General features: G+C 45.8%; 1 protein-coding gene across 2 annotated transcripts in view; it reads left to right on the top strand.

Annotated features, from left to right (window-relative positions):
• The window catches only part of hps5 (HPS5 biogenesis of lysosomal organelles complex 2 subunit 2), a 69,777-nt gene that overhangs the window by 15,967 nt on the left and 40,538 nt on the right, over positions 1-13,272 (top strand). Inside the window, exons 6-7 of one of the 2 annotated variants that reach the window (XM_060914527.1) lie at positions 1,711-2,072; positions 9,793-9,864. In XM_060914527.1, the coding sequence (XP_060770510.1) occupies positions 1,711-2,072; positions 9,793-9,864 (434 nt within the window). The remainder of the gene's footprint in view (positions 1-1,710; positions 2,073-9,792; positions 9,865-13,272) is intronic. The other variant, XM_060914528.1, reaches the window with a different exon arrangement.

Raw genomic sequence — 13,272 nt, forward strand, 5'->3', positions numbered from 1 at the left:
GCCTTGCAAAAGTATTCATATCCCTTGAACTTTTTCACATTTTTCCACCTTACAACCACAAACTTAAAAGTTTTTTATTGAGATTTTATGTGATAGACCAACACAGAGTAGCACATAATTGTGAAGTGAAACGAAAATGATAAATGGTCTTCAAAATTTTAAACAAATAAAAATCTGAAAAATGTGGTGTGCATTAGTATTCAGCCCCCCTGCATCAATACTTTGTAGAGCCACCTTTTGCTGCAATTACAGCTGCAAGTCTTTTGTGGTATGTCTCTACCAGCTTTGCATATCTAGACACTGAAATTTTTGCCCATTCTTCTTTGCAAAATAGCTCAAGCTCAGCCAGATTGGATGGAGAGTGTCTGTGAACAGCAATTTTCAAATCTTGCCACAGATGCTCAATGGGATTTAGGTCTGGACTTTGACTGGGCCATTCTAACACATGAATATTCTTTGATCTAAACCATTCCATTGTAGCTCTGGCTGTATGTTTAGGGTCATTGTCTTGCTGGAAGGTGAATCTCCTTCCAAGTCTCAAGTCTTTTGCAGCCTCCAACAGGTTTTCTTCCAGGATTGCCCTGTATTTAGCTCCATCCATCTTCCCATCAACTCTGACCAGCTTCCCTGTCCCTGCTGAAGAAAAGCATCCCCATAGCATGATGCTGCCACCACCATGTTTCACAGTGGGGATGGTGCGTGCAGGGTGATGAGCAGTGTTAGTTTTCCGCCACACATAGCGCTTTGCATTTAGGCCAAAAAGTTCAACTTTGGTCTCATCTGACCAAAGCACCTTCTTCCACATGTTTGCTGTGTCCCTTGCATGGCTTCTGGCAAACTGCAAACGGGCCTTCTTATGCCTGTCTTTCAACAATGGCTTTCTTCTTGCCACTCTTCCAAAAAGGCCAGATTTGTGGACTGTACGACTTATAGTTGTCCTGTGCACAGATTCTCCCGCCTGAGCTGTGGATTTCTGCAGCTCCTCCAGTGTGATCATGGGCCTCTTGGCTGCTTCTCTGACCAGTGCTCTCCTTGCTCGCTCTGTCAGTTTAGGTGGACGGCCATGTCTTGGTAGGTTTGCAGTTGTGCCATACTTTTTCCATTTTTGAATGATGGATTGAACAGTGCTTCTTGAGATGTTCAGAGCTTGGGATTTTTTTTATAACCTAACCCTGCTTTAAACTTCTCCAGAACTTTATCCCTGACCTGTCTGGTGAGTTCTTTGGTCTTCATGATGCTGTTTGTTCTTCAGTGTTCTCTAACAAACCACTGAGGCCTTCACAGAACAAGTGTATTTATGCTGAGAGTAGATTACACACAGTAGGACTCTATTAACTAATTAGATGACTTCTGAAGGCAATTGATTGCACTGGATTGTATTTAGAGGTATCAGAGTACGGGGGCTGAATACTAATGCACACCACATTTTTCAGATTTTTATTTGTTTAAAATTTTGAAGACCATTTATCATTTTTGTTTCACTTCACAATTATGTGCTACTCTGTGTTGGTCTATCACATAAAATCTCAATAAAAAGTTTTTAAGTTCGTGGTTGTAAGGTGGAAAAATGTGAAAAAGTACAAGGGGTATGAATACTTTTTCAAGGCACTGTGTATATATAAATTTTTTAAGAGTACCTTAATAGCTGAAATCTGTATCATTATTCTCATACACCTAATAAAAAAAAGATTGTGTGTGTATTTTGTACAGGGTTCAGGATTTGTGATCTTCCCAGTTCAGAACATCACTACAGTTGACTCTCATGTGGTACAGTTGGGATACCTGGAGGGTCATCTGCTGGTTTCTTCTCTTAGCCGGTGCTACCTCTGTGACACCGAAAGGGAGAAGTTTTGGCGAGTGGGGAATAAGGAGCGTGACGGAGAGTACGGAGCTTGTTTTTTGCCACAGCAGCAGACCGGATCAAGGACACCAGGGGCAGGCACTGCTCATCTCGTGTACTGCGCTCGACCAGGCTCGCGCATTTGGGAGGCCAACTTCAGTGGAGAGGTGCTTAGCACCCATCAGTTTAAACAGTTGCTTGCCTGCCCTGCTCTGCCTCTCATCTCTTGCAAGTATGTGGTTCAGAGAGTCTCTGATTCTGTTTGATGGGTTTTAAAAATGGAATGTGGCATGTACACATACCATAAGTATATGCCCCCTCCTGATTTCCTCCAATATTGCATATTTGTTACACTATATGATTTCAGATAAGACAATAAGAACATGAGGAAAACACAGTTTTAATGATTATTTCATTTATTGAAGGATTGAGAAGAAGACACCTTTATTTGTCACATGTACATTAGAGCACACTGAAATTCTTCCTGCATTTAACCCTTCTGAAGCAGTGAACACACACAAGTGAGCAATGAGCGCGCACACACTTAAATACCCAGAGCAGTGGGCAGCTTTGTGGGGAGCAGTTAAGTGCCTTGCTCAAGGGCACTTCAGCCATGGATACAGAGGGATGGGAAAGTACTGTTCATTCACTTATTCCCACATTTTTTCCTGCCAGTCCAGGGAATCAAACCAGCAAGTCTTTGGGCCCAAGGCTGCTTCTCTAAGCTCTAGGCCATGGCTTCCCACTTGTGCAGCAACGAGTTGCATCACCTTTAGCAGCAACAACTGCATTTGGATGCTTCTAATAACTGGAGCTCAGTCTTTCATATCCCTGTGGAGGAATTTTGGTCTGTTCTGCTTTGCAGAATACCATGAGCTGGCCTAGTGGTTAGCATGTCTTCCTCTCAACCAGGAGATTGCATGTTTGGCTCACAGTCAGGTCATGCCAAAGACCATTATCAAAATGATACCTGCTGTCATCTGGCAAGGCACACCACAATACAGATGCAAGTAGGGAGTCAAACTCTCGTGGTTACCAGAGGACTGGCCCCTAGCTTTGTAATAGGCGATAGGCCAAGGGCTATGGAAACTGAGATCGGCGCCACTCAATGCACTAAGTCTGGTTAGTACTGGGACAGGAGCCTGCCTAGGAGGGACTTTGACTTCTTTGCAGAATTCAGCCAAACTGGAGGGCTTTTAAGCATGAACTGCACATATAAGGTCCTACTGCAGCATCTCAATGGGGTTCAAGTCAGAACTTTGATGAGGCCACTTTAAAACCTTAATTTTGTTTTCTTTTAAGCCACTCAGTGGTGGACTTTCGTATGTGCTTCTGATCGTTGTCTTGCTGCATAATCAAGTTGCACTTGAGCTTCAGAGTTGCACCGATCATGGCAAATCATCCAGGCTCCAAAGCAGCAAAGCGTCCCTGTGCCATCACACTACCATCACTCTGTCTGACTATTGGCATGGTGTTTGTATTGTGGAATATTGTGCTCGAATTACATCAGATGTAACAGAACATGTATTGCAAAACATTCCACTTTTGATTTATCAGTCTTCAAAACACCATCCCAAAAGACCTAGGGGTCATGAAAATGTGTGGGTTTTTTGTTTTGTTTGTTTGTTTGTTTGTTTGTTTGTTTGTTTGTTTTTTTGACAAATCAGAGATGAGCCTTTTTCTTCCTTTTGGTTAGCAAATGTTTTTGCTTTGCATTTCTTCAATGGATGTCAGTTTTTATATCGGGTCTCTCTCTAATTGTAGAATCATGAACTTCTCACGTTATCTGAGGTGAGTGAGGCTTTTCGTTCCTTTGATGTTTGTCTGGGTCCTTTTTTTGGCTTCCTCGATGATCTGTTGAGGAATTTTGGTCGGCCGGCTACTCTTGGGAAGATTCACCTCTGTTCCAAGTTTTCTCCATTTGGCGATAATGGTTCTCACTGTGGCTCACTGGGGTCTCAGAGCCTTAGAAATGGCTTTGTAACTCTTTCGAGATATCCCAATATCTTTCTTTTTCATCTCTTCTGGAATTTATTTTAATCATGGCAATACCATGCTGCTTGTTGAGACATGTTGGTCTAATTCTGTCAGTCCAATCCAGTCCATCCATGTCTGAGTTTGTGGGACTTCCATGCTGGCTCCAGGCCAGATCCAGGACAGTCCTGCCCTGCTGAAGGCCATCTTCCCTGAAGTGGCACTCCCACACGTGCTACCACTCCTCTCCCATCAGCCAGGGCCTACTTAAGAGCTGTTTGGAGCTACTCCAGTTGCCACACTGTCTCTTGCAGACTTTCCTCACCTCGCTACAGCCCTTTGGTATTGTGACTTCTCGATTCCCCCTGCCTGTATCATTCCGTGTTTTTTTTTTTTGCCTAGTTTTCTGTCCAGTTTTTGCCCCTGTTCTCCCTGCCTGTTCCTTTGGATTGTGTTTTTTGCTTCTTCTGCCTGGGTTTCCCTTGTCCCTGTTTTCTTCAGTTTTTGTGAAGATTTTTCTGTCCTGTTTTTGTCCCTGACCGTGCCTGCCTGCTCTTCTGTGTTTTGACCTCTTGGTGGCCCGTTCTTTGACCACTGATTTTGCCTGAGCCCTATTGTACCTCTGCCCTGTACTTCATTAAAGAAGTTTCTTTCTGTACACTGCCAGTCTTGAGTCTGCTCTTGGGTCCTCACTTCACCTTAGCTTGCCATTTCTGACAGCACAGTCTGGCCAGCATGGACCCAGCAGATTTCGCCCAGCTAAGAGCAGCAGTGCCGAAGCAGGGAGCTCTCTTTGGGACCCGCCAAAAGGACATCCAACAGGTGAACCAAAACCTTGTTGCCATCTCTAACACACTCAATCTTCTTGCCACTCAGCTACAACGGCTTCAAGAAATGTCTGCTCCTACACAACCCCCTCCACCTACCGCTCCTCCAGCTCCTGCTCCAACCCTCTTCAGGGAGCCAAGACTTCCTGCCCCACAGCCATACGACAGAGAGCCAGGTACCTGCTGATCATTCTTACCTCAATGCTCGCTAACCCTTGAGCTTAAACCACTGGCCTTCCCCACAGAGCGTTCCCGAGTGGCCTACACCATCACTCTCCTCACTGGCAAAGCTAAGGAGTGGGGAACAGCTATGTGGGACACCAATGCACCATGCTGCGCCAGCTTCAAGAATTTCACAGAGGAGATGAGGTGAACCTTTGACTGCTCTCTGTCTGGCAGAGAGGCAGCAAGAGAAATCATGGGGCTGCAGCAGGGCGCCCGGTCCGCTTTTGACTATGCTATTGAGTTTCGCACTTTGGCGGCATCTTGTGGCTGGAATGAGTGCCTTGTTTGACGCATTTTTGAATGGGTTGTCGGACTCCATCAAGGATGAACTGGTCTCGCGAGAACTGCCACCTGATCTCCCCAGTCTCATGGACCTCGTATTGACTCCCAGATCAGACAGCGGGTGAAAGAAAGAACTCGGACTAGTCTTGCTCCCCCTCAGCCTCCCATTCCCTCTGCTGAGCCAATGCAGGTAGACCGAGTCCGCATCTCACCTGAGGAATGACCGTGCCGCCGGGATATGAGGGCATGTTTTTATTGCGGACAGCTGGGACATTACTGCCAATCTTGTCCTTTAAAAGGAAGAGCCCACCAGTGAGTTTAGGGGCCCTGGTGGGCAATGTCCAGAATCAGCCCCCTACTGATCAACTGCTACTCCCAGTGGTCATTATCCATGGCAATCAGCCCCACGACCTCCAGGCACTCATTGATTCAGGGGCTCACAGAAACCTGATCTGCTCGACCACTGCCAAGCACCTGGGGATTCCACTACTGGCTCTGAACCCGTCCCTCACTGTCCTGATCCTTAACGGTACTGGTCTGACCACTATCACCCATAAAACAGCCCTGGTCACCCTAAGAATTTCGAGCAACCACTCTGATTCCAGTTTTTCGTCATGAGCAACCCCCATGTGCCCATAGTTCTTGGTCTGCCCTGGCTAACTTTACATAACCCCCATGTCAACTGGACTAACAACACCATTTTAGGATGGAGTCTGTTTATAGTCATGCCTGAGATCTGCCCTCCCTCATGCTGAGCTGCTCCAGCCCACCATTGGTGAATATCCTGACCTCTCTAATGTGCCTCCCGAGTATAATGACCTAAAACCTGTGTTCAGCAAGTCTCAAGCTGTTTCCCTTCCTCCCCATAGGCCCTATGACTGTGGAATTGACCTTCTCCCTGGGACTGCACCACCTAAGGGGTGACTTTCTCTCTCCTTCTGAAAGGCAAGCCATGGATAAATACATCACCAAGTCCTTAGCAGCTGGAATTATTCATCCCTCCTCTTCTCCTGCAGGGGCAGGATTCTTTTTTGTGGAGAAGGACAAATCCTTGCGCCCTTGCATTGATTACTGGGGACTAAATAACATCTCCATCAAGAACCGTTACCCCCTACCTCTCATGACCACGGCATTTGAGTTACTCCAGGGAGCCCAGATTTTCACCAAGCTAGACCTGCGCAATGCTTACCATCTTGTGAGGATCAGGGAAGGGGACGAATGGAAGACGGCGTTCAACACCCCCATGGGCCACTACAAATGTCTTGTGGTCCTGTTCAGCCTGACTAACGCTCCCGCGGTTTTCCAGGCCCTCATTAATGATGTCCTGAGGGACTACCTTAACCTTTTTGTTTTTGTTTATCTGGACGATATATTGATATTTTCCCGCTCCCTTGATGAACACCGCATCCACGTCAGGCAGGTCCTTCAACGACTCCTAGAAAATAAACTCTTTGTTAAGGCCGAGAAATGCGAGTTCCATGGAAGCTCTGTCTCCTTTCTAGGTTTCATTATCTCCCCTGCAGAGATTCAGATGGGCCCCCTGAAACTCAAGGCAGTTGCTGACTGGCCCACCCCATCCTCTTGGCGAGAACTCCAGCGGTTTCTTGGGTTTGCGAATTTCTACAGGCGATTCATCAGGAACTTTAGTACGGTGGCTGGGCCCCTCACAGCTCTAACTTCCACCAAGGTCCCTTTCAGCTGGGGGGAAGGGGCCGAGAAGGCATTCTCCGAGCTCAGACAAAGGTTCACGTCAGCACCCTTACTCACCATTCCAGATCCATCCTGGCAGTTTGTGGTTGAGGTCGACGCTTTGGAGTCAGGGGTCAGAGCCATATTATCCCAAAGATCAGCTATTGACAAGCTTCATCCTTGCTCCTTCTTCTCTCGTCGGCTTTCCCCCTCTGAGAGAAACTACAACGTTGGCAATAGGGAACTGTTGGCCGTGAAACTGGCCTCGGAAGAATGGAGACATTGGTTGGAGGGGTCAGACCTTTCCATCATCGTATGGACAGATCACAAGAACCTCGAATACCTCAGGACTGCCAAGCGCCTCAATTCTCGCCAGGCCCGATGGTCTCTCTTCTTTTCTTGCTTCAAGTTCACAATTTCCTTCCGCCCAGGCTCCAAGAATGGTAAGGCCAATGCCTTGTCCAGAATGTTCTCTCCCCTCCAGGAGGAATCGACCTCCCCTGAGACCATCCTTCTTCCGCAGTGCCTGATGGGGGCCGCTCTGTTAGAGGTGGAAACCCTGGTCTAGAAGGCCCATGAGCAGGACCCAGGGCCCAGTAATGCACCTCCTAATCATCTTTTTGTTTCTGTGTGGGCACAGGTGTTGCAGTGGGGTCATGGTTCCAGAATGGGGTGCCACCCAGGAGCAGCCCGGACTCTGGCACTCATCCGACAACGCTTTTGGTGGCCATCCATCAAGGAGGATGTCCAGAGGTTTGTGGCAGCTTGTGACATCTGCGCCAGGAACAAGACTGGCAACAGACCCCTTGCTGGCCTGCTGCGACCCCTTCCTGTTCCACACCGGCCCTGGTCACACACAGCCCTGGATTTCGTCACAGGACTCCCTAATTCAGGTGGCAATACTTGTATCCTCACTGTTGTCGACCGTTTTTCTAAAGCTGTTCATTTTATCCCTCTCCCCAAGCTTCCCACCACCAAAGAGACTGCCGAATTGCTGATACTCCATGTTTTTCATCTACACGGACTCCCCTCAGACATCGTGTCAGACCACGGACCCCAGTTCTCCGCCAATTCTGGAAAACTTTCTATAAACTCATTGGTGCTTCTTGCAGTCTGTCTTCAGGTTTCCACCCTCAGACCAATGGACAGACAGAACGGGCCAACCAGGAGCTGGAAGTGGCCCTCAGGTGCATGGTGTCCAAGGTTGCGGCCTCCTGGAGCAAGACCCTTCCTTGGATAGAGTACACTCAACTCCTTACCCACCTCTACTACAGGTCTTTCCCCCTTCCAGTGCTCTCTGGGTTACCAGTCACCACTCTTCCCCGTCCAAGAAGTTGTTGCCATGCCCTCTGCCCAGGTGTTTGTGCGCTGCTGCAGGAGAACGTGGGCATTGACCAGGAAAAAGCTCCTACGTTCTGTCAAGATGTTTAACGAGCAAGCCGACAAACACCGCTCGGCAGCTCCCATCTATCGGGTGGGGCAGCGGGTGATGCTCTCCACTCACCACCTGCCCCTCAAGACGGTCTCCTGCAAATTGGCTCCCAGGTTCATTGGGCCTTTCCCCGTCTCCAAGGTAATTAATCCCTGCTCTGTAAGACTGTCTCTGCCTGTAACCATGTGCCGTATTCACCCAAATTTCCATGTCTCCCAAGTCAAACCCCTTATCTCCAGTTCCCTATCCCCACCCTCCAAACCCCCTCCTCCTCCCAGGTTCATAGATGGTGGTGAGGTCTTCACGGTCAGGAGGTTGCTGAAGGTATGAGGCAGAGGACTCCAGTACGTGGTTGATTGGGAGGGGTATGGTCCTGAGGAGAGGAGCTGGGTTCCTGCCAGGTTCATCATTGATCCCACCCTCATCATAGACTTCCACCAACAACACCCTGAGGCACTTCCTAAGGTGCCTGGAGGTGCCCATTGAAGGGGGGGGGTACTATCACAGTCCAGTCCATCCATGCCTGAGTTTGTGGGACTTCCATGCTGGCTCCAGGACAGGAATTCAGTCCTGCCCTGCTGAAGGCCATCTTCCCTGAAGCGGCACTCCCACACCTGCTACCACTCCTCTCCCATCAGCCAGGGCCTACTTAAGAGCTGTTTGGAGCTACTCCAGTTGCCAGACTGTCTCTTGCAGACTTGCCTCGCTACAGCCCTTTGGTATTGTGACTTCTCGATTCTCCCTGCCTGTATCATTCCGTGTTTTTTGCCTAGTTTTCTGTCTAGTTTTTGCCCCTGTTCTCCCTGCCTGTTCCTTTGGATTGTGTTTTTTGCTTCCTCTGCCTGGGTTTCCCTTATCCCTGTTTTCTTCAGTTTTTGTGAAGATTTTTCTGTCCTGTTTTTGTCCCTGACCATGCCTGCCTGCTCTCCTGTGTTTTGACCTCTTGGCCCATTCTTTGAACACCAATTTTGCCTGAGCCCTATTGTACCTCTGCCCTGTACTTCATTAAAGAAGTTTCTTTTTGTACACTGCCTGTCTTGAGTCTGCTCTTGGGTCCTCACTTCACCTTAGCTTGCCATTTCTGACAAATTCACATTGCTGGAAAGGCTGTTGTTGTTGTTGTTGTTGTTGTTATTATTATTAAAGTGAGCTTTAGATTCAGTAGTACTGGCAGTAATCAAGTCTGGGTGTCTGTAGTCTAACTGAACCCAATTATCAATTAAAATTGGTTAATTGAGTGACTAAGGGGGCAGTTACTTTTTTCACACAAGGTCATTTGGTGTTGAATAACCTTTTTCCTTCAATATATGAAATTATCATTTCACACTGTATTTTGTGTTCACTTAGGTTGTCTTTTGTTTGAAGATCTGAAACAATTAAGTGTGACAAAAAAAGGAAGAAGAGAGGGCAATACTATTTCATAGCACTATTAATCTGAGAGATTTACAGTGATAAGATTTTTGATTGAATGCTTAAATTGATACATAGGTGTGATACATAAAAATGGTATCTGAAAATTTTAGGAATGAGCCACATTATAACCCAGGTCAGAGGAGTCCTCAGTCCCTTGCCTTTCCTCGACTTCTTCACCTCAGGTAACTTGTGCAAGATATCACAACAAGAAGTTTTTTTTTCACAAAGTTAATGGGCAGCTATAGAAATATACGTTTTTAATTCCAGTTCTAAGCCTACAGTTTGACAGTGGAGTTATGGAGTATTGCACTAAGCATTTCACTGCATGTCATACTGTGTATTAGAGTTGAGCTGAATACTCGGCTGAAACGAGTATCCGGTACGGATAAAGCACTTTTGCCGAGTACGAGTATTATACAAGTCAATATCTGTGCTTGGACTGAATGAAAATCCTCACACAGCGTCACAGCGCCCCTCCCCTACACACACCGCTCTGCTCACTCACACAGAGGACAGCTCTCTGTCTCTCCCTCAGTCACTCAGGTTCGCGGGGCTTTTTACGCTCGCAAACAGATCCAAAATGTAGACCGAGTCAAAAAACAGGCAGTGGTTGAGTGAGGCACAGACAGGATGTCAGAGGTAATACAATACACGCAGTCCAAAAACACAAACAGGGTCAAAAGCAACATAAAATACAAGGCTTTCGCAACGTCTGTGTGTTACTGAGAGTCCTTATACAGTGGGGCAAAAAAGTATTTAGTCAGCCACCAATTGTGCAAGTTCTCCTACTTAAAAAGATGAGAGATGCCTGAAATTTCCATCATAGGTACACTTCAACTATGAGAGACAGTATGGTGGAAAAGAATCCAGGAAATTACATTGTAGGATTTTTAATGAATTAATTGGTAAATTCCTCGGTAAAATAAGTATTTGGTCACCTACAAACAAGCATGATTTCTGGCTCTCACAGACCTGTAACTTCTTCTTGAAGAGGCTCCTCTGTCCTCCACTCGTTACCTGTATTAATGGCACCTGTTTGAACACGTTATCAGTATAAAAGACACCTGTCCACAACCTCAAACAGTCACACTCCAAACTCCACTATGGCCAAGACCAAAGAGCTGTCAAAGGACACCAGAAACAAAATTGTAGACCTGCACCAGGCTGGGAAGACTGAATCTGCAATAGGTAAGCAGCTTGGTGTGAAGAAATCAACTGTGGGAGCAATTATTAGAAAATGGAAGACATACAAGACCACTGATAATCTCCCTCGATCTGGGGCTCCACGCAAGATCTCACCCCATGGGGTCAAAATGACCACAAAAATGGTGAGCAAAAATCCCAGAACCACATGGGGGGACCTAGTGAATGACCTGCAGAGAGCTGGGACCAAAGTAACAAAGGCTACCATCAGTAACACACTACACTGCCAGGGACTCAAATCCTGCAGTGCCAGACGTGTCCAGGCCCGTCTGAAGTTTGCTAGAGAGCATTTGGATGATCCAGAAGAGGATTGAGAGAATGTCATATGGTCAGATGAAACCAAAATAGAACTTTTTGGTAAAAACTCAACTTGTCGTGTTTGGAGGAGAAAGAATGCTGAGTTGCATCCAAAGAACACCATACCTACTGTGAAGCATGGGGGTGGAAACATTATGCTTTGGGGCTGTTTTTCTGCAAAGGGACCAGGACGACTGATCCGTGTAAAGGAAAGAATGAATGGGGCCATGTATCGTGAGATTTTGAGTGAAAACCTCCTTCCATCAGCAAGGGCATTGAAGATGAAATGTGGCTGGGTCTTTCAGCATGACAGTGATCCCAAACACACCGCCCGGGCAATGAAGGAGTGGCTTCGTAAGAAGCATTTCAAGGTCCTGGAGTGGCCTAGCCAGTCTCCAGATCTCAACCCCATAGAAAATCTTTGGAGGGAGTTGAAAGTCCGTGTTGCCCAGCGACAGCCCCAAAGCATCACTGCTCTAGAGGAGATCTGCATGGAGGAATGGGCCAAAATACCAGCAAGAGTGTGTGAAAACCTTGTGAAGACTTACAGAAAACTTTTGACCTCTGTCATTGCCAACAAAGGGTATATAACAAAGTATTGAGATGAACTTTTGTTATTGACCAAATACTTATTTTCCACCATAATTTGCAAATAAATTCTTTAAAAATCAGACAGTGTGATTTTCTGGATTTTTTTTTCTCATTTTGTCTCTCATAGTTGAGGTATACCTATGATGAAAATTACAGTCCTTTCTCATCTTTTTAAGTGGGAGAACTTGCACAATTGGTGACTGACTAAATATTTTTTTGCCCCACTGTATGTATGCGCTGTGACTGAGCTGTAATCAGAAACAGGTGCATGGTAATTAGTCCTAATGGCACTGTGTGTACGCGCAAACACGCATGGACGTGAGAGATGTAACCAGACAACTGTTTGACATATCAAGTTTGATATTCGATCGTAAGTGTATAGTAATGATATAAAGTGAACACACTGGTTCACTGCTGTCCACCAGGCACCCAGCAGAGTCACACCATAATAAATATTGTGGTGTTGCTTCTGGTGCATGCCATGCAGTGTCAAAGAAAGGAATAAATATGTGTCATAACTGCGATGTGTATCTCATTAGCTCACCTACTGCAGGGCAATGAACTATTGCCATCACGTGGCGTCCATCTGAAATTCACAAAAATCGCTACTCCTCACTGAGTTTTCAACAGATTTTGATTCTGATTTGTTTTGTTTGGAAGCTCAAATTTGTTCTAATTGTTCTCATGAAGAACAACTGAGTTAATTATAAACGAGTCTGGTTTCTCATGCTACGGTCATGTGAGCTACTGCATCACTGACGTTCTGGTTATTGGTGTCACTGTCACAAGACAATGCAGCACTTTACTGATGTGAAATACACTACACTACACAATTCGATGATTCATATGTTATAATATTATTATTCTTTTCAGGTTGATTTTGTGCCCTTGCAAATATTTTGCTCATACACTCATCGGAAGCTCCGCTGTTAGGCAGTGCCTAAATATCTATATTATTTATAGGCAGTGGTTGAATGCAACAAAGTACATCTACTCAAGTACTTTAGTTAAGTACAATTTCAAGGTATTGTACTTTACTTGAGTATTTCCTTTTTTCTTTTTTCTTTTTTTTGCAACTTGATACTTCTACTCCACTGTATCACCGAGGCAAATATTGTACGTTTTACTCCACTATATTTGTCTGACAGCTGTGGTTACTTTTAAGATTACAGTTTTTCATACACTTTTTGTCCAATGAAAACCACGTATCTACAAATATGGTGATTTTGAATTTGAATGTTTGCAATAAACTGAAGGATTACGTGTTTCTTTATGGGTTGAGAAAATTGTCCTACATCTTATTTAGCTTAAGATGTAGAACAATCAGAATCAAAATCCACTGAAAACTCAGGAAGGAGTAGCAATTTGTGAATTGTTGACAGACGGACGACGGACGCCATGTGATGGCAATAGCTCATCACCCTACGGCGGGTGAGCTAAAAAAAAAATTTTTTTTTAAATTTGGATGACTTTGCAGTCAGCACCTTTTAAGTAAAGGA

The sequence above is a fragment of the Neoarius graeffei genome, chromosome 2 (assembly GCF_027579695.1).
Source record: "Neoarius graeffei isolate fNeoGra1 chromosome 2, fNeoGra1.pri, whole genome shotgun sequence".
In the NCBI taxonomy this organism is placed as follows: Eukaryota; Metazoa; Chordata; class Actinopteri; order Siluriformes; family Ariidae; genus Neoarius; species Neoarius graeffei.